The sequence below is a fragment of the Schistocerca gregaria genome, chromosome 2 (genome assembly GCF_023897955.1).
Source record: "Schistocerca gregaria isolate iqSchGreg1 chromosome 2, iqSchGreg1.2, whole genome shotgun sequence".
NCBI lineage: Eukaryota > Metazoa > Arthropoda > Insecta > Orthoptera > Acrididae > Schistocerca > Schistocerca gregaria.
This window is the reverse complement of record NC_064921.1, coordinates 912,117,848-912,140,008: the sequence shown is the minus strand read 5'-3', so window position 1 is coordinate 912,140,008 and position 22,161 is coordinate 912,117,848. Positions and strand designations below refer to the sequence as shown.

At 44.4% G+C, this 22,161-nt stretch overlaps 1 protein-coding gene across 1 annotated transcript in view; it reads right to left on the bottom strand.

Annotated features, from left to right (window-relative positions):
• Positions 1–21,558, bottom strand: part of LOC126335346 (structural maintenance of chromosomes protein 4-like) — a 298,803-nt gene extending 277,245 nt beyond the window's left edge. The window contains 2 exon segments of the mRNA XM_049998531.1: positions 20,816–21,007; positions 21,194–21,558. Coding sequence (XP_049854488.1) covers positions 20,816–21,007; positions 21,194–21,403 — 402 coding nt within the window. The 5' untranslated portion in view covers positions 21,404–21,558.
• Between the last annotated feature and the right edge of the window lie 603 nt (positions 21,559–22,161).

The window sequence follows — 22,161 nt, the reverse complement described above, 5'->3', positions numbered from 1 at the left end:
CAGTGTTCTAACTCGTTTTGTATACTAAGGAGGTTCAGCTCCGTCATTTGTTAATTTATTTGGTATAAATCTCTCAATTTCTGCAAATGCTATTTCTTTGAATTTAAGCCACATCTGGTCTACGCTTATATTATTAATTTGGTGTGAGTGGAGATTGTCTCTTAGGAAAGCATCAAGTGAATTTTTATCTGCTTTTTTGAATAGGTATATTTTTTGCTTATTTTCCGAGGATTTGGGGATTAACAATATTCAATCTTGCTACGACAGCCCTGTGTTCACTAATCCCTGAATCAGTTTTGATGCTCGTTATTAACTCAGGATTATTTATTGATAAGAGGTCAAATGTGTAGCCTGCTTTGGTCTTTGACTGCAGCACCTCTATCAAAGTGAGGAAAAAAGTGTGGATGGGCACTAAGGAGGAATTTATGTTTTTCATTACACATTGGATGGCAATGACACTCTGATCAGGCCTCAGTGAGACCGTCAAGCAGCCTGGTGTAAATTACATGACGGGAAGAATTCAAAGTTCTATGGGCCTCAACTGGGTAGCCATGGAGAAGCGAGGCAGCAAGCAATTGTTGTGCTTGAGAATCAGAAGCAGTCTCAAAAGTAAAGTGCCATATTCGTGTAAGTACATATGGAACATATATGGCTGATAACAGGTCATTATGGTAGCTTTTCGTTTTGTTGTTGAAAGACACAAAGTACAAATAAACTGATGTGTTTTGAGCTGATATTTCTGCATTTTCTTAAAGTATACAATAGCTTCCATGATGTAAGGATTAAGACCTGACGGACAGTCCAAGGTATGCTCTGTAAGTACAGATACTCAATTATATGTGCAAGTTACATTCCCTTAAAAAGTCTTTGATGATATTTTTGTCTTCTTTGCTGTAAAGGACAACTGCAATACTAGTGAGTAATTGCATAATCTCTTGCACAGATGTGATTTATAGAAACTCCTAATGAAATGTTCGTCCACAAGTGTAGAGGTGAATGGCAAGGTTTCTGTGATGAAGGAAATACTTATGATGGGCATTTTGTATCATCCACCACATGTTCAGTCCATAACCACAATCTTCTGGGGGCAGCCAGGTTGCAGATTATACTAATGGCAGTCTTGTTTCTTGCCACTCTTGTTCCACCAGATTACAAGTTTCATTTTAACTTTAGCGATGTGGTCACATGCATGAAAACATGCATAAGTAAGGACCTATTGCACACTGCATCCTTGGCAATAAGGCCGAGGCCACATAGTTATTTTTTTAACAAGTTAATGGAGTTAGCATTCAATGCATAAAATTTGTCCATGATAGTGGCTTAATAGATGATAGTGAAAACATATGCAGAATATGCTTTCCAAATTTGTGACAATTATGAATAGTCTGAACTAAAAGTTAACAGTCAAGAAACGAACATTTTGACACTAGGGAAATCAAACATAAGAAGGGCATCTATGATTATCACCATTTAAGTTTCTAGAAAGAACCATTAGCTGGAGCTAATGATGTATGACATCTATCTTTTTACAGCAAGGCATTTTTATTGGCAAAAAAATGGCAGCTCAAAAAAATTTGCTGATTAATTTCTTTACACGCAACATTTAAATATACAACTATGTGAAAAAATGAAAATTTCATGAGAATATTTTTGTTGTGTGATTTTTCACATTTTTTGTAGTAAGGGCCGAAGTGTGTTGAATGGCTCTGAGCACCACTTGGGAATCGCCTTCAAAATTACTGTTTATAACTGATTTGCAGTATTTCATTATAACCATGCTACCACTACTGACGAATTTCAAGTAGGCCAAACAAATTCAGTTGTTGATCCAAAAACATCAGTGCTGTGGGAATCATGAGTGGAGATGATTGGCACATTGCTTACTGTACAACAGAGATATTGTTAGGCACATCAAGGAGTGCAATACATTTTCACTTTGCATTAACATTTAACAGTAAAAAATACCTGTTCCCAATTTTTTCAAAAATTAGACCAATACTCAAAAATAGGCTACCGGTATGTCAACTGAAGATTGGAAATGAGAAATATTGAAGATGGCACAATTGGATACTTTCAATTTTTTCCCTGTAAACTGCTGAATGTACCATGGCTAACTTGAGATGGGTTGGAAATACTAGAAAAGCCTCCCTGTATGGTACTTGAAAATATTTCCAACAGATTTTGCAGTGTGCAAGTCCCTTTACCATGACACGAGAAACACTCAACGTTCCAAGTGCAGTCCCCAACAGTCAGTCTTTCCTTCTCATCCCGTCCGGTAAGTCTCCCCTGACCTGCGGTTCTGGGTGACTTTTTCAAAACCTAGCCCTTTTCCTAGACCACTCCAATCCTTTTCCTTCAACCCTTCCGCCGGAAAAATAAACAACTGGCTCCGAAACCTTTCATAATCATAACCTTTTTTATGTGCGTATTCTGCCGCCGTTTGTTGAGTAGATTTTTTCATCCAAGCAATTACATTACACTGTCAAAAATTGATTGTTTTCATTGTTATAGCAGTCAACGTGGCCATCATTTCTTCTTACATAACCCTCTTGTCGATCTTTGTTGTTTTCTGTCTTGTTCAAACTGTCATCCGTTTTCTAGCTTATGTGCTAGTCCGTTCTTTTATTTATATGTATAACCAAGTAATCAACACTTTGCCCCTACATATTTTCTAGTAACAATTACCATGCACTTAGATGGGTCCATTATTATTCACAAATTTTCATATAACAATTCCATTGTGTTGGGTGGCATGCTCAGCAACTGGGTGACCAGGCTGTCTCTCAGCCACAGGTAGGGAGTGACCATTCTTGCAAACAGGCAGCTCATTAGTTGTTACGCTCACATAGAATGTGACACACTGATTGCAGCTAAAATGGTATATTTTGTGGCTGCTTTTACAGGTGGTCCCACCTTTAAATGGGTGGGAAATGCCTCTAAAAGGACTGGAGTAGGTAACAGTAGCAGAATGTGTGGGTCAGGTCTTGCATCTACATCTTTTTCAGGGGTACGAGCCTTGAGGCTGGGAGACAGAATGGAATAGGCACTCACATGGACATTACATAGGTTGGGTGGGCAGCGGAGTAGCACCATCGGAAGGATGTGGGGGTCGTTGGAGAACATATTTATCATTTCACAATGTGACATGAAGTCAGCGAAACCCTGGCAGAGAATAAGATTCAGCTGTTTTAGTCCTTGATGGTACTGAATCAAGAGAGGGATGCTCCATGGCGGCCAGATAGTGGGTATGTGGAGAATGGTAGGTGACTGCAAAGACAAGACGTGAGACATCTGTTTCTGGACACGATGAGGAGGGTAATTTCACTCTGAGAAGGCATCATTGATACCTTCTGCATGTTTGGAAAGGGAATGCCCATCACTACAGATATGACAGACATGGGTGGCCAGTTTTGTGTGTGTGTGTGTGTGTGTGTGTGTGTGTGTGTGTGTGTGTGTGGCACACAACTACAATGGTCATTAGCGCCCTGACTAACTTAGGAATGCACCGCGAGGCACAAGGTTAAAGCAGCAACTAAAAGGGACAAGACTATAAAAGACGTATTAACAGGCATAGGATTAAAAAACAACAGCATAATCAAACGTCCTTAGACAGGGGTATCAAGTTGATAAAACGAAGAACACGAGCAGCAGCTCCTGGGTCATCCGCTAAAATGGCATCCAGAGTACATGGCAGGCCAAGATCAAGACGCAGTGGAGTAAAATCGGGACAGGACGTTAAAATGTGGCGGACTGTCAGCAATTACCCACATGGACAGAACGGCGCCGGCGCAGCCGTCAGCAGATGGCGATGGCTGAACCAGCAGTGCCCAATGCGTAGCCGGGCCAAAACGACCTCCTCCCGCCGAGAAGGACGTCCAAGCTGTGGGAAGTGCAGCCCAATCGGCATGCCACAGCGATAAAATGTGCCGACAAATGACCCTGCTACAATCTGATGAAGGGACACAACAAGAAGCCGTCCGAGGCTGGAGGACCGCAGCCTTGGCTGCAGCATCTGCAGCTTCGTTCCCAGGGATACCAACAAGGCCAACACCCACATAAAGCTAACTGGAGACCCGTCGTCCACCAGCTGCTGAAGAGAGCACTGGATCCGGTGCACGAAAGGGTGAACCGGTTACGGATCACTGAGGCTCTGGATGGTGCTCAGAGAATCGGAGCAAATGATATAAGCAGAATGTCGGTGGCGGCGGACGTAAAGAACAGCCTGGTAGAGGGCAAAGAGCTCAGCTGTGAAGACCGAACAATGGCCATGTAGCCGGTATTTGAAACTTTTGTGCCCCGACAATAAAAGAAAACCCGACCCCGTCATTGATCTTAGAGCCATGTGTATAAATGAAGGTCATATTAATGAACTTCGAACAAAGTTCAACAAAACGGGAGTGGTATACCGAAACGGGGGTAACCTCCTTTGGGAGCGGGCTGAGGTCAAGGTGAATGCGAAACTGAGCCTGGAGCCAAGGTGGCGTGTGGCTCTCGCCCACTCTAAAGGTTGCAGGGAGTGAAAAATCAAGGTGTTGAAGGAGGCGACGAAAGCAAACTCCAGAGGGTAGCAGGGCAGAGACATACAACCCGTATTGACGGTCGAGAGAGTCGTCAAAAAAGGAACGATACGATGGGTGGTCGGGCATTGACAGTAGCCAACAGGTGTAACGACAAAGCAGTATATCGCGCCGGTAGGTGAGTGGCAATTCACCGGCTTCAGCATGAAGACTCTCGACGGGACTAGTATAAAATGCTCCGATCGCAAGACGTAAACCCCAATGTTGTTTTGAGTTGAGGCGGAGTAAGATGGACGGACGTGCAGAGGAGTATACAAAGCTCCCATAATCCAGCTTGGAGCGGACGATCGACCGATATAGGCGAAATAGGACGGTTCGATCCGCTCCCCACGACATACCACTGAGAACACGGAGGACATTTAGAGAACGGATACAACAGGCAGCCAAATATGACACATGTGGAGACCAGCTAAGTTTCCTGTCAAATGTAAGACCTAAAAATTTTGTTGTCTCCATGAATGGGAGAGCAACGGGACCGAGTCGTAAGGACGGTGGTAGAAACTCTTTGTAGCACCAGAAGTTAATTCAGAGCGTCTTCTTGGCAGGAAAACGGAAGCCATTGGCGATACTCCAGGAGTATAGACGGTCAATAGAACGCTGAAGACAGCACTCCAGGAAACATGTACGCTGTCCGCTGAAATAGATGGTAAAATCGTCCACGAAAAGGGAGCCTGATACATCAGCTGGGAGGCAATCCATTATTGGATTGATCGCTATGGCGAAGAGAGCGACGCTCAAAACTGAGCCCAGTGGCACCCCATTCTCCTGGCGAAAGGTGCCTGACAGGACAGAACCCACACGTACCCTGAACTGTCTATCCATTAAAAAGGAACGAATAAAAAGAGGGAGGCGACCACGAAGGCCCCATGTATGCATGGTGCGGAGAATGCCCGCCCTCCAACAGGTGTCGTAAGCCTTCTCCAAATTAAAGAACACAGCTGCGGTTGGGTGCTTCCGCAAGAAGTTATTCATAATGAAGGTCGACAAGGTAACCAGATGGTCAACAGCAGAGCGGCGCTACAAAATCCACATTGTACATTGGTAAGTAGGCGTCGAGATTCGAGCAGCCAAACCAAACGAGAGTTAACCATTCGCTCCATCACCTTACAGACACAGCTGGTAAGCGAGATGGGTCGATAACTGGAAGGCAAGTGCTTGTCCTTCCCCGGCATAGGAATCAGGAATCGGTACAACAATAGACTCGCGCCAGCATGCGGGAACATGTCGCTCAATCCAGACGCGATTGTAAGTACGAAGAAGGAAACCTTTATCCGCAGGAGAAAGGTTATTCAGCATCTGAATATGAATAGAATCAAGCCCTGGAGCGGAGGACCGTGACCGGGCAAGTGCATTTTCGAGTTCCCGCATGGTGAATGGGGCATTATAACTTCCACGATTCGAGGAGCGGAAGTTAGGTGGCCGAGCCTCCTCTGCCTGTTTTCGGGGGAGGAAGGCAGGGGGGTAATGAGTGGAGCTCGAAACCTCTGCGAAAAAGCGGCCGAAGGCATTGGAGACATCCTCAGGGGCCACAAGGACGTCATTCGCGACGGCCGAGCCAGAAACTGGTGAGTGGACCTTAGTGCCAGATAACCAGTGCAGGCTACCCCAGACAACAGAAGAAGGAGTAAAACTGTTTAAGGTGATTGTGAAAGAAGCCCAGCTAGCTTTCTTTAATAATATGACGACACTGCGCACGTAATCGTTTATAATTGATACAATTCGCCACTGTAGGGTGGCGTTTAAAGGTGCGTAAAGCACGTCGACGAGCACGTAAAGCGTCTCTACATGCTGCGGTCCACCAGAAGACCGGTACGTGACGTGGAGAAGAAGTAGTGTGAGGGATGGAATATTCAGCAGCAGTGAGAATGACTTCCATGAGGTGTGTGGCCTGACTATCGCAGCTTGTGAAGGTTTGATCCTGAAAGGTAGCCCTGGAAGAGAAGAGACCCCAATCTGCTTTGGAGATGTTCCAACTAGTTGAGCACGGAGAGGCCGTATGATGCAGGAGATGGATAACACACGGGAAGTGGTCGCTCTAATATGTATCAGCAAGTGCATACCACTCAAACCGGCGTGCAAGTTGGGTAGTACATACAGAGAGGTCTAAATAGGAATAGGTGTGAGAGGTGTCTGAAGGAAAAGTAGGGGCGCCAGTATTGAGGCAGACAAGATTGAGCTGGTTGAAAACGTCTGCTAACAGGGAACCCCTTGGACAGGATGCTGGAGAGCCCCCAAGAGGATGGTGAGCATAGAAGTCTCCAGATGATGATGATTAATCATTACCAAAAGATCAATTCAGAGCCGATCTTTGTGAGAAGTGGTAATGTTCTAATTGCAAGATTGGACAAAGAAAATCAAAACAGGTAGATAAAACTAGAAATAAGAAAGCGGTACAAAACAGGTAAAAATAAGTAATGGCGGCTGAGTGACCACTTACAAAAAACAGGTGACCAAACCACTGTACAGCACATTAAGACCTCAATCCCAATATTTTGGGAAGAAGTCCAGACATCACACAAAAGCAGAAAACTCTAGCGACACTCGCCTCATTATTAGTTAAAAGAGAGGGCAGGTCTGGTGGGAAACTGATATCTTCCCTCAAACCCGCATATAAAACACACTCAGTTAAATTATGCCATATCGACAGCTGTGTCCCACATGTCTGACACGTTGGTGGCTCCTCACGACGCAACAGAAAACCATGTGTCAAAGGACAATGTCCTATTCTAAGCCGTGTAAGGGCTACTTCCGCAGCTCGTCGTTGTTGAAAGGAGGTGAGCCACGGTCGGACAGAATCCTTCACCGCTCGCAACTTATTGTCCCTCATGTCCAGCCACTGAGCCTCCCACCAACGCATGACCTTTCGAGTCATGAAAGATGTTATTGCCCGCAGGGGGACGGAACAGCGAGCAGGAGGTGTGATGGAGCAAGCCTTCTTGGCAGCAGCATCTGCAAGTTCATTTCCAGGAATACCTATGTGCCCTGGAACCCAGCAGAAAATTACATCCTTACCCTGCTGTTGCAAGGACAGGAGTGCATCCTGCACTTCTTGCACCATCCGATCGGCTGGGTACATCTGTTCAAGAGCGTGTAGAGCACATTGGGAATCGGAGCAGATGATGAATTTTGTGCCACGGTGTTGGCGCATATGCTCTAATGCTTGCAGAATGGCAAACAGTTCCGCATAGTAAACTGAGAACTGCTCTGGGAGCCCTATCCTACGGACAGTATCGGGGAAACACAGCAGAGCAGCCCATAAAATCCCCCTGTTTAGACCCATCCGTGTAAACAGCAACAAAATCTGAATGGCGTTCTAAAATCTCAGTAAGTTTAATTTTAAAAACGTGGTCCGGGGTACAATACTTCTTGTAAGCAGCCAGATCAAGAAGTAATCTTGGCCTTTGTAGCAGCCAGGGAGATACCCTACTCCATCCGTGGCGGAGGACCTTAATGCCCTCCAGGTGTACTGATTCGAGACTCATTTGCAAGGATGCCACACGGCTTTGTTGCCTTCGGACGGTGGCGGAAGAGACATTCCAGTGCCGGCTGGGAAAAGGTGTTGGACGCCAATGAAAGAGGAGTGGACTTGGCCTTGTACGCGTGACGTTCCACGAGGAGAAGACGCCGAATGGACAGGGGAGGCTCTCCCGCCTCGACACATAGACTAGCAACTGGACTCGTGCGATAAGCCCCCGTTGAAAACCTAATACCCTCATGGTGAATCACATCCAACATTTTGAGGTAGGAAGGTCGTGCAGAGCCATAAGCTTGACATTCATATTCCAGTCGAGGTCGCACAAAGGCCTTATAAAGTTGGAGCAGACGTGCCCTGTCGGCGCCCCAGGATCTATGACTGATGCATTTAAGGATGTTTAAAGCCTTTAAACAGCGGACTTTTAGATCCTTTAAGTGTGGCAACCATGTAAGCTTCTCTTCAAAAAGAAGCCCGAGATATTTCACTTTTTCCCATAAAGGGGAGAACAGTGTCTCCTAGTTTTAAAACAGGGAGATTAAAAAGAGAACGGGAACGGTTAAAATCTACACAAACAGTCATCTCCAAAGAGAATTTAAAGCCTGTGGTCTTAGACCATTCCTCCAATCGCACGAGTGTCAGCTGTAATTGGCGTGTAGCAGTTGTAAGAAATCGTCCACAAACAAGGAGCAGTGTACGGGCCGTCGTACCATGGACGCAATACTATTGATTGCAATTGCGAAAGCTGTCACACTGAGGACACTGCCTTGAGGGACACCGTTCTCCTACTTAAAATGGGCAGACAGGACATTCCCAACCTTATACTTAAAATACCTATCAGAAAGGACCTGACGATTTTGGGTAAACGCCCATGGAAACCCCACTCATAAAGCTGCCGCAAAATGTTATGCCTCCAGGTAGTATTGTACGCCTTCTCCAGGTCGAAGAAAACCCCGAGAAGGTGTTGCTTAGGTAAGAAAGCATCTTGTATCGCTGTTTCGAGTAGGATCAGGTTATCTAGGGTGGAATGATACCTCCTGAACCCACACTGGCAGCGGGTAAGTAATGATCTGGATTCGAGAACCCACACCAGGCGCCTATTGACCATACACTCAAATGTCTTTCCTACGCAGCTCATGAGACTAATGCTACGATAGCTACTGGGTTCGGTCCGATCCTTCCCTGGTTTTAAAAGTGGAATTAAAATCGATTCTTTCCACGAATCTAGGGTGGAATGATACCTCCTGAACCCACACTGGCAGCGGGTAAGTAATGATCTGGATTCGAGAACCCACACCAGGCGCCTATTGACCACACACTCAAATGTCTTTCCTACGCAGCTCATGAGACTAATGCTACGATAGCTACTGGGTTCGGTCCGATCCTTCCCTGGTTTTAAAAGTGGAATTAAAATCGATTCTTTCCACGAACTAGGAAAGTCACCTGTCTTCCAAATTTCATTAAAAAGTTGAAGGAGGACTTCCTTTGACCGCAGATCCAATTGCTGCAGCATGCTATACGATATCAGGTCTGGACCAGGTGCAGTATCCCGAGAGACTGACAGTGCAGAGTCCAACTCCCACAAAGAGAAAGGCTGGTCGTATACCTCAGTGTTGTTTGAACGGAATAGATTGAAAAGATTCTGCCAACGCCCGGGCGATGTCTCTTGGAGATGTTAAGAGACACCCCCACTCATGTATAGCTGCTATTGGCGGTACAAAGTATCGCCTTGAGATCCTCCTAATGGCTTCCCATACTTTGCTTGAAGATGTGGACCTACTGATGGAGTTCAGGGACTCAAACCAAGACCTCCGTTTACTCTCCCTAACGATTCGTCTCGCCCGTGCCCTTGCTATTCGGAATGTTGCCAGATTCGCATCAGTGGGGCACCGACGGAATCTTCTCAAAGCCGCCCTTCTGTCATCTCTGACTGCGGTACGACAGTCGTCATTCCACCAAGGGACATGCTGCCTCACAGGTGTTCCCTTTGACTTTGGTATGGATACATCAGCAGCATGGTGCATCACCACCGTGATGTGATCCACCCAATCCTGGATGCCTTCACACTGTTCAAAAACAGCCAACTGCCGGCAGAGTGTCCAGTTTCCCTTCCGGAAAAACAATTTCGGCGGCTGTTTGACACGACCCATTTCAACTGAGAGATGGAGCCAGGTAGGATAATGGTCGCTGCCATGAAGGTCATCGTCTATGACCCACTGAGCAATGTCCGCAAGCACAGGTGAACAAAGAGAGAGGTCTATGGCAGAAGACGATCCTGAAGCGGTGCTGAAATGCGTGGCCTGACCTGTGTTCAGCAGTATTATGTCTGAAGTCCTGATCAACTGCTCAATCATCTGGCCTCTTGGGCAGGTTTTGTTTGAACCCCATAATGCATTATGAGCATTAAAATCTCCTAAAATGAGAAAGGGACTGGGTAGCTGATCAATAACCTGTGCGAGGGCTTCACTGTGAATGAGCTCATCAGGTGGTAAATACAAGGAGCACTAATAGGTCATCGAATTCTTTTATTCTCGCTCTGTAAGCAGCCATAATTATTTGAAGTCTCCAGTTAACAAAAATGGTGCAGGTAGCTGAGCAATAATTTGCATCATGTCTGCCCTGGTAACGGCAGACGACGATGGAGTGTTAACAGTACAAATGGAAAATGGAAAAGTGGAGAGAGTAATGCGGACAGCAACTGCCTGCAGGCCGGTGTGCAATGTGATGAGATCATAGTAGATATCATCCCGGACCAGCAACATAACCCCTCAATGAGCCGGAATATCTACCACAGGGGGTAGGTCCAAGCGCACAGAGGTGTAGTGTGCCAAGGCAATGTGATCGCATGGGCGTAGCTTCGTTTCCTGGAGGGCTACGACGAGCGGACGGTGCAAACAGAGCAGTAATTTCAAATCGTCTCGGTTGGAGCAAATGCTGCGAATATTCCAGTGAATAAGTGCCATCGTGAGAAGAAGATGCAAGAAGGGGTCATCTCGAAGGCCGCTGAGGGCCCGGCTTCGAGCGAGCACTGCCGACGCTCGCAGTAGGCGGACAGTCATCGTCCATTTGTTCTATAGGTTCATCGGCCATCTTGTTAAGATGTCCGGGAGGGGGAGCTTCCTCCACTGGTGAACGGCTATATGTTCGGCTACCAGCGGTGCGGCCAGGCGAAACGGATGACGTCCTGGAGCGGCAACCGCTGGATGGCGCAGGAGAAGAAATGCGCCGTGGCGGGGAAGGAGTACTGTGCTTCCTATGAGCCTTCTTGGAAGGTCGTTTTGTGGAAGTATTGGTCGATGGCTGAGAGTTCGAGGTACGTAGGAGGTCTGCACGAGACGGTTCCTTCTTGAAGGCCTGTGCATCTGACTTCTGGGCCTTCGTCCTGGCAGAAGCTGATAAAGGTGCTTGTGTCTGAGGGTTGACGGGAGGAAGAGGAGACGTCGACCGGGCGATCTTAGCACTGGCCGAACGGACGACCGTAGTGCTGAAGGTCAGATCGCATGTCTGCGTCGCCACCTCCCTGGTAGTCCGAGGACAGTACTGTATTTCACCGCTGGGAGCAGCTTGGGCTTCCTACTAGCAAATAGCTTGCGAGCAGCTGAGGTGGACACTTTCTCTTTGACCCGAATTTCTTGGATACAGCGTTCTTCCTTGTAGATGGGACAGGCGCGGGAGGACGCTGCATGGTCACCGTGACAGTTCACACAACGAGGAGACGGAGGTGGACAGTCACCCTCATGGGCATCCCTGCCAAAGGCAACACATTTAGCTGCATTGGAACAAGACTAGCGAGTGTGATTAAAACGCTGACACTGGTAGCAGCGCGTAGGTGTCGGGACATAGGGGCGAACAGAAATAACCTCGTAGCCCGCTTTGATGCGCGACGGCAGCTGAAAGGTCAAGAAAAGTGTCCAGGTCAGTACAAGGTCATTGTTGACCTTTTTCATGACCCTATGGACAGCTGTCACACCCTGCTCAGCGAGGAAAGACTGACTCTCCTCGTCAGTCAATCCGTCGAGTGATCTAGTACATACCACACCACGAGACGAATTTAAAGTGCGGTGAGCCTCCACCAGGACAGGGAACGTGTACAGGAGTGTGGCCCGAAGCAGTTTTTGTGCCTGAATGGCCCTCTCAGTTTCTAGTAACAAGGTACCGTTACGCAACCTGGTACAAGACTTGACCGTCCCGGCTATGGCATCTACGCCCTTCTGGGTAACGAAAGGTTTGACAGAGGAAAAATCCTTTCCGTCCTCAGATCGAGAAACTACGAGGAACTGTGGGGCAGGTGGTAGTACTTTTGTCAGTGGTGGCTGGTCAAGTTTCCGTTTGTGGGCAGAAGTCGAGAGAGAAGAAGAAGAGAAATCCATTGCAAAGGAATCCCCGATGATTGCCAGTGTCTCCGATGGCGCACTCCTTCCTTGTGGGGACCCTCTCAGAGGGCACTTCTGCCTTAGATGATTGTTCACACCTCCCGAGAAACGGACGGAGGAACCAATCGGCATGGTGGGAAGGTGTCAGCTGAGGCTATCACCCCTCCCTGGGCCTGGCCTTTACCAGGGGGTACGTGCGTGCCTTACTTGTCTACCCAGGGTGGGGAATTACACGTTACCCCCGTCACCGGCTACGCATGGGTCGGCCTTCAGGCATGCACAGGGAGGAAGAAAGAAGAGGAAAAAGAAGGGAGAGGGGGTAAAGAAAGGACAGACTGTCTCAAACGCCAAGGCGGAGACCAGAGAAGGCAAGGAGAAGGAGGCAAGGGAAAGAGTAAGTAAGACAGTGAGATGGAGAAGAACAAAGAAGGGAACCAACCAAAGGAAGGAAGAAACCAGAAGAAATGAACAAACCAAAATGACCGCAAATATAGGTCGTGGAACCGTCCGTCTCCAGACACAGGCGCTAACTACCCCCTTGAGGGGGAGGGACTCCTTTTAGTTGCCTCTTACGACAAGCAGGAATACCTGGGGCCTATTCTAACCCCCGGACCCGAAGGGGGGGATGGGTGGCTAGGCTGCATGGCTGGGACTTCTTTGACTGTAGTAGGTGGCAACTGTCAGAGTGGAAGTATTATTGGTGGTTGGTATATTTTATGTGTACAGAAATACTGACGTGACCATACTTTTAGAGGGCAACATCGAGGGAGGTAACTTATTGGACTGAGAAGGACCAGTGAGGTGAAAGAGGGAGAAGGTGCTGACATTTTGTAGGAATGTGAACAAGGCATTTTCAACCTCACTAAAGATCCCAAAGATGTCGTCAATGAATCTGCACTAGATGAGGGGTTTGGGATTCTGACTGTTTAACCTACCCTCCTACAAAAGACGCCCATCATTTTCTCTTCCAACTCTCCACTGTATCTGTTCCTTTACCAACCGGCACCCTGTTCATCATTATAGATGGCACTTCCTTTCACACTAACATCACCAACGCCCACAACCTTGCTGCTACTGAAGACTATATTTCCCGATCTTCAATTGACACAAAATCTACAACCTCCTTCCTGGTCACCATGACGGACTATATTCTCACCGTTACTTCTTCTTCTTTGAACACATGATCTACAAACAAATTCATGGTTTAGCAATGGCCATACTTTTGGCACCATCCTATGCCAATCTATTCATGGGTCATCTAGAAGACATGTTCCTAACCACACACAATTCTAAACCCCTCAGCTGGTTAATATTCATTGATAACATCTTCAGGCCTATTCATATTCCACCTGAACATTCACTTGGTCCTTCTCAGCCCAACAAACCACCTCCCTCGACGTCAACCTCTACCTCAAAAATGGCTACTTCAGTATCTCTGTCCCACATCAGACCTACCAACCACCAACAATACCTCCACTTTGACAACTGCTATCCATTCCACACCAAAAAGTCCTTCTCATACAGCCTAGGGACCAATGCTCGTCACATCTGTATTGATGAACAGTTCCTCTCCAAATATGCCAAGGATTTCACTGAGGCCCCCGCAAAACCAAAATTAACCTCCATGCCTTTCCCTCTCAAGTCATCAATCATCCTGCACAGGCCCACTGTCTGGCTACAAAGGAGCCCCCACTCGTGACTCAGCACCACCCAGGACTGGAGCAATTGGTTCATATTGTCCATCACATCTTGCTCTGAAATTAGAAATATCATCCACATTCCTCCTTCACTGATTAATGTCACTCATTCAACCTACAGAATATCCTTGTACATCCCTGTTCCCTATCCCCTGACCCTTTTCTCTGCAATAGACCTAGATGCAAGACATGATCCATATATGCTCCCACTACAACCTACTCCAGTCCTGTCACTGGTATCTCTTATCCCATCAAAGGCAGGGCCAGCTATGAAATCAGAAACATTCTTTGCCACAGCAGTCACATTCTATAAGGATATTCATTCTTTAAGCAGTTCGCTAACAACTGCTTCTCTCCTCTGCCAAAACTGAAACTCCTGGTCTTCTTAATGGATTTATCGACTCTAATAACTGCTGTCACGAATAATAGACAGCACAGGAGAAAAGAAAATTGAGGATCTGTAAGACAACAACCACTTTGGCTTTTGGAAACATAAATACACCAGAGAGGCAGTTCTGATGTTGCAACTGATAATGGAAACAAGACTTAAGTCAATACAGTGTCATAGGATTTGTTGACCTGGAAAAAGTGTAAATGTAGACTGATATAAAATGTTTGAAATTCTGAGAAACGTAGGAGTCAGCTATTGGGAAAGATGGACAATATACAATATGTGCAAGAACCAAGAGACAATAAGACTGGAAGACCAAGAATGAAGATCTCAGGTTCCAAAGGGTTCAGTCTGTACATCAAAGAAGCAAAGACAGAAATAAAAGAAAGATTCACGAGTGGAATTAAAATTCAGGGTGAAAGTATCTACATCTACATCCATACTCCGCAAGCCACCTGACGGTGTGTGGCGGAGGGTACCCTGAGTACCTCTATCGGTTCTCCCTTCTATTCCAGTCTCGTATTGTACGTGGAAAGAAGGACTGTCGGTATGCTTCTGTGTGGGCTCTAATCTCTCTGATTTTATCCTCATGGTCTCTTCGCGAGATATACGTAGGAGGGAGCAATATACTGCTTGACTCTTCGGTGAAGGTATGTTCTCGAAACTTTAACAAAAGCCCGTACCGAGCTACTGAGTGTCTCTCCTGCAGAGTCTTCCACTGGAGTTTATCTATCATCTCCGTAACGCTTTCGCAATTACTAAATGATCCTGTAACGAAGCGCGCTGCTTAATCGATATCCTCAGTGTAATTGAAAAAGTATTATAGAACCTGCTGAAGGATATAGGGATTGAGAGCAAATCGAAAGAAGATGAAAGCACTGAGGAATAGCAAAAGTGAGATTAATGATAAACTTAACATCAAAATTTAGGGCTACAAAGTAAATGAAGTTAAGAAATGTTGCAAAGTAACACATGATGGGCAAAGCAAAAATAAAGAAATAAAAAGCTTATAAGCACAGGCAAAATAGGGCATTCCTGGCCACGAAAAGTAGACCAGTAGCAACCATCAGTCTTAAACTGAGGAAGAAGTTTCCGAGAGTGTGCATTTGGAACACAGCATTGTACGATGAATTGTGGACTGGGTAAAAAAAAAAGCATTTGAGATATGGTACTACAGAAGAATGTTGGAAAGGAGGAGGACTGATAAGATAAAGAATGAGGAAGTCCTCTGCAGAATGAACGAGGGAAGGAGCAAATGGAAAACTGTGACAAGAAGAGACAAAGACAAAAGAACTTGTGTTAACCATTCACTGCACTGTTTTTCAGATGTACAAATCAAAGTGTCAACTACCTTTTCACAATTTTCCTTGAAAGTTAACACTGAAAGCTGCTTTGCAGATGGGCAGTGCTGCTTTATGGAGGTAACTGAATAGAACCTGCCATTAGAATGTGCTACTGAGTGCATGATGCGACAATGTGTGCCGTACCATGTAGCACTGTCAGCCTGGCACACATTGCTCTTTATTGATGGTGGTTGTTGGTAGTTACAAGCAAGAACAAGTGAACATTAAAAAATTTACAGTGGTTCTGTAACCTTTGGATAGGATACTGCCACATTCACATTGTATTTCTGCTAATTAAAACATAAGCAATACATGAATCAATTTGTTTGGATATGTGCAACAGAGCATAGTAATGCTGCTATCCACAATCAAACAACAAGAAATTAGTGTTTACTTCATTCTGCTTTCTTTTACTTTCTTGTGCTAGTTCAAGTGTTGTAATGGAATTCCTCCCTTATTAAGAAAATAAATGACGTAAAGTGGTTACTTGTGAAGGATTCATACCTTCAGAATGTCCATCTGTCAGTGAAAATGGCTTAGACTTTGGTGTGATGGAAGATCCTACTAAAACTGTAAACAATGCGGAATCTGCAGATAGTGACAGCAAGCCTGGGACTATTAGAGGGCCTATCCACAATTCAAATAATTTTTTGGAGGCTTACGTAATGAACTTTATGCTGATATACTGGTACTGCAAGCTTCTGAAAAACACATTGTTCTGTATCTTTACACAGAAAATGAACCATATGAAAAAAATAGTGTTCACTTCATAATGAACCAGATATTGGAACAGGTTTTAATTCTCCTTGAATAGAAACGTGGTCAGAACTATATGACCTATTTTGACAGATATTATACCTCCACAGATTTAGTTGGATATCTATTCTGTTTGCGACTCACATATGGGAAATGTAGATTTATTTGATAGCAATACTGGCAGATGATAAAGATTGGATCCACACAATACATTTATTTTCCCATCTGACTGATATAATTGTAATAAATTTGTGAATTCTCTTAAGACAGGTACTCCCTGAAAAAAGAACAGCAGACGTGCCAATGAGCAGGAGGTAAATTACAATTGAATTGACTCAAACTCTTTGCCAGATTGGTCTTAGGACCGACACTAACATGCAAAAGAGACAAGCTAGTACAGAGCCAACAGGCTTAAATATAAGGGATCATCACTACCTCCAAAGAATATAAAAGTAGAACCCCTTAATCACTTGACAATATGGCATGAGAAGAGAATAGCATGAAAATGCCCTGACTTCAAAGGTTACACTTCTGTCATATGTGACAGGTGCAAAGTAAACTACTGTTTAAATAAAGGCAAAAGCTGCTTTCTTGCAGTCCGCAGTATCTAAACAAAGTTGTATCCATCCATTTTTGATAGTATCTTTAACTGCATCATAGCTGTTGATCATTTGGTGTTTAAAACTATGTTTTTATACCTAATGTATGTTTATTACTGTTGTAAATTTCAAATGGTTTTGCAAAAGTTTAAAGCTTCACTTGTGTGTGACTGGTAAGTTTCAAACAATTTTGTATAAACACAAAGTGTAAAAATATATTCTTTCCAGATCTACGAATGTGTTATTTTTTCAGCATTTTTACTGACATCCTTTAACAATTAAAAACTGGCATTAAAAAAAAGTGCAGAATGAAGGCAACCGTTTCCATGGTACCAAAGGGTAAAAACTGTAGGGGAAGACAGATCTGCATACATAAAACAACTGAGGGCATAAGGTTCAACTGTTACTCTGAGATGAAAAAGTTGCTGCAAGACAGGAATTTGTGGCAGAATTGATCAAACCAGTCGGAAAATGTGGACACTATTCCCTGCCTGTTTAATGACACTATCAATAGAATAAAGAATGTTTGCAGCCACAAGGTCTACAATATTTCTATTGTATGTGGGCTATCAACATCGTTAATGAGGACTGTTTTCAGAGAAAGCAATCAAAATTACTTTTCAGGATGGCCTGTCCAGCTAAGAAGTAGTGAATGCACACCAGCAGATACCCCCTTTTACAATATTCAGTCTAATTAATGTGACCACCTGTCAAAAGCCACAGCTTTCACAGCATGAGACATGTAGGAAGAGAGTCAGTGAGGTTCTGGAAGGTACAAAAAGGGACACGGAGCCATGGTGATTCCAGTGTCATGACCAGCTGGTTACATTTCTCAGTTGAGGGTTCTTGGTGCAAACAGCCCGATCAAGGTGGTCCCACATACTCTCGACTGGGTTTAAATCTGGGGAGCTTGATAGCCAGGGGAGTATGGTAAACTCATTCTGATGCAATTTGAACCACACACATACTTTGCAAGCTGTGCGACATATTGCACTGTTCTGCTGGTAGATGCCACTATGGCGAGAAACAACAAATTGCATATAGCAGGGATATGCTGTCCAAGGCTACATGCACTCTTCTGTCGATTCATTGTGTCTTCCAGAATCACAAGATCACCCAGAGAATGCCCCTGACCACAACTCTCCCTCCTGGTGGCAGGTTGTTTTCTTTCACATGTTGCACCATGCAGACCAATGGTCACCTGTCTGATGGAGCATAAAACATGATCCATCCGAAAAGGCTACCTATTGCCGCTCAGTGGAAATTTAGTAGCAGTATTGGTGTGCAAACTCCACCCTTTGTCACCAACAACCTGAAGTCAGAGGCCCCTAAGCAGCAACATTCACTGAACTGTTGTATTATCGCAAAATATGAGAGAGGGTGTCACAGAAATAATTCAGGATTTGGGATGGACATCACTGAAAGAAAGGCGTTTCTCGTTGCGACGGAATCTTCTCCTCCGAATGCAAAAATATTTAGTTGACATAGGGAGGAATGATCACAAAGATAAAATAAGGAAAATCAGAGGTCATACGGAGAGATATGGGTGTCCATTCTTTCCGCGTGCTATACGAGATTGGAATAATAGAGAATTGTGAAGGTGGTTCAATGAACCCTCTGCGTGGCACTTAAATAAGAGTTGCAAAGTATCCATGCAGATGTAGATGAGACGCTGCTTGTAGCTCCGCAGTTCACATGGGCAGTCAGCTGCTCAGCAGTTGCACTTCTACTGGCACATACACATCTCCACAGCTGTCACTCGCCCTTGTCATTTATGGCCCATGGTGCACCACAGTCTCCTCAGAGTTGGTTTTTGATGGCACCATTTCTCCTCTTCAGGTTTACTGAGGATAGTGATGTCCTCAGTGAATCTTATCATTGATATCCTTTGTCAGTTTTAATCCCACTCTTGAATCTTTCTTTTATTTTGGTCTTCAATCCTTTGATGTATAGGCTGAACCCTTTTTAATCTGAGCTTTTCATTGTTCATCTTCCATTCTGGTTGTTCCCTCTTGGTTCTTGCAAATATTTTATATCATCCATCTTTCTTGATGGTTTATTCCTATGTTTCTAAGAATATCAAACATTTTGTACTAGTTTACATTTATGTTTTTCCCAGGTCAACAATTCCTGACACTATTAATTTTACTTAAGTCTTGTTTCCATTATCACTTGAAACATCAGAACTGCCTGTCTGGTGTCTTCTTCCTATACTTTAGCCACAGTGTCAGAAGGACAGTTTACAAACTTAGCCATTTCGGTAATATTTCCACCCTTGGCACCAAAGCCAACAATCATGCCCTTTTGGAAGTAAGATAAACTGCTCCATTTCTGCACTACAACAACGACTGCCCTGTTTTCTGGGTACCCCCCCCCCCCCCCCCCCCCCAACACATTTTATATATCCTCCATTGCTAGTGCTACCACCTGAGTGGTTACAGCACATTGACATAAAATGTAGGCTGTGGTGCCAGTCATGTGAATGGACAATTAATAACTGATAGGCTATAGACTCCCGCATAATTACAATGCATTGTATTCTTACATTAGTGAGAGCTCTCTGCAAAGTAGCTCATTTCCTTTTATATCGGTACTGTTAGTTTTCCTGCACTCTCGATCAAAGTGTTGTTTTAGCAACTGATCTCTGCACTTTACGCAATTAGGGTAGATGTTACATTAATCACTATGAGCATTGCCTCATAGGTTACACAAGAAATTCTGCACAGTATACCTTATGTTTACAATAATGAAGTGTGCATTATTTTGTTTAAAAATAGCCATTTGTCACCAATTAAATAATATTCAACACCAGTACTTCACATGGTTAGTAACACTATTCCGTTTAACCTGCTCCATTGTGTATGCCTGTCTCTGCCCTTGTAACTTACACATTATGTCTTGTGAAGATATCCAAGTAGAAATATATACATTACACGAGAAAAATAGATGTTTGCTATTCACTTCAACTTTGGGATCAGAAGCTACTTTTTTTTTTTTTTTTATCTAAAGACGCCTCTTCTTCCTTCTTGGTCATTAAATGTGATAAACCTCATAAACAAAGACATTCAGTTTCATTATTCTAAACAATTTTCAAAAAGTGTAACTTCACTTAAGATAGGCCTAATTAAATTTGTAATTGCACATCTTTGTACAAACTCCTTTCTTTCAAGGTGGCATACACTTAGTTACTGATATTAGGAAGCATATTCACAGCGATACGTGATGTGGTAACAACAATGGAATACATGAACAAATTAACAAGAGCTTCGCTAACACGTTGCTCTGAAAAGCATTTTAGCTATGTTAGCACAAGATTTAACTCTTATTACTAACGGGATTTCCTAACCAACGGGTGGTATCTCAGTATTTAGAATCCACAAGAAGAGTCTTGATGGCGGTTCAACTGAACCTACCGATTCCACATGTCGGCTTCGTCCAGTGCTGTAATGATATGGCATATAAAACTGCAAGAAACGGCTCGAAGTCTCGGTTAGGTTTAAAGATGGTAGTTTGAGTTGGCGCAGCGGTATCGCTCTCTCTGAATACAGAAGAAAAATTTACTACTGGCAAAAACAATCTTGATTACGTGATTCGTATATTTACGTACCTGTTCAATAATTTGTCTGAAATGGAGCTCCACTGTACAACTGTCCAGATTGGGGAATTTTTCCGAACAGTGGATTACAGATGCCGCATTCTTCGCACGAAGCTTATAGCCTTTCAGTCCGAATACAAACAGAATTGCGTCGATAACATTACTTTTTCCGCTTCCATTGGGCCCCACTACAGCATTAACTTTCTGTGACAAAATATGAACGATTTTACAAACTGAAGCGAGGCACGGCCGTAAGGCACTATAAAGTAAACTTCAGCTTATACTTTAAAGAACTTTCAAACATAATATGATGTCAGTTTACAATATTCAGGGCGGTACTAGGTCTCTACTTGTTCATACTGTATAGCTCTTAAAAGCAAACGAAAATACCTCATGAAACGGCCCAAGTGTGCGCGTCCCAGCGAAGCTTTTAAAGTTTGTAATCACTATGTACCAAATAATGAGTCTCCCTCTGTCTTGCGCACTTGAGACGGCGGCAAGGTCTCCAACGCAGTTGACGCCGGCTAAATCTAACTCACATTCACTCTCATCTTCAGATGCCAATAATTCGTCATCGCCATTCACCAGAGGAATTTCCATGCTGGCAATGGCAGTACCGCAGTTCACGCTGAACTTGAGTCTCACGCATCGTTTCTTTCACAAACAGACAAGGTGACGCCTCCCCGTCGCACAAGCGTCCACAGATCCAAAATCCCTCCCACTCGACATTTGTTTTCAAACCGGTAGTTCCAAAGAACATCAAAAGCAGACTGAAGATAAAATACATCTAAACCGTTTCCAAGGTATCGACTTTGTTTAACAACGGCATAGGTATCGATCACAAAAGCACTAGTGGTTACATCGACCTTAGGTCACTGGGAAAGTGACCCGGAGTAGTTGCGCCGTGTTTCGTACCGTCAATAGTCACAACGGACTCTCAGTCCGCAAGGCGATAAATACAAATTTACAAGTAAATATTAACATAGTAATTGAGAGTACGCAATTAATTACGCGTAATTTTAAAGTGATAAGTGTGTGATTATCACAGAAGATTAGTTGAGAGACAACACACTTAATATTCAAAACACATTTATTGGTCACTAGTACATATAAGAAAGAATGGCTGTTACACATCTGTGCGCCAAAAGTTCACTCAAGAGTCAATAAAATTCTTCTGGGTTAGAGACCGCATTCTCATTTATAAAATTCCAACGTTTCGGCGTCTGTTGCAAGACGCCTTCCTCAGGGTGTGTTGCTAACTGCTGAATGAGCGCAAGTGTGGGTACATATATACTATGGAAGAGTGTTGTGATTGGATGTGAGGATGAGGAAGGGTACTAGGAGTTCATTTTATTGGC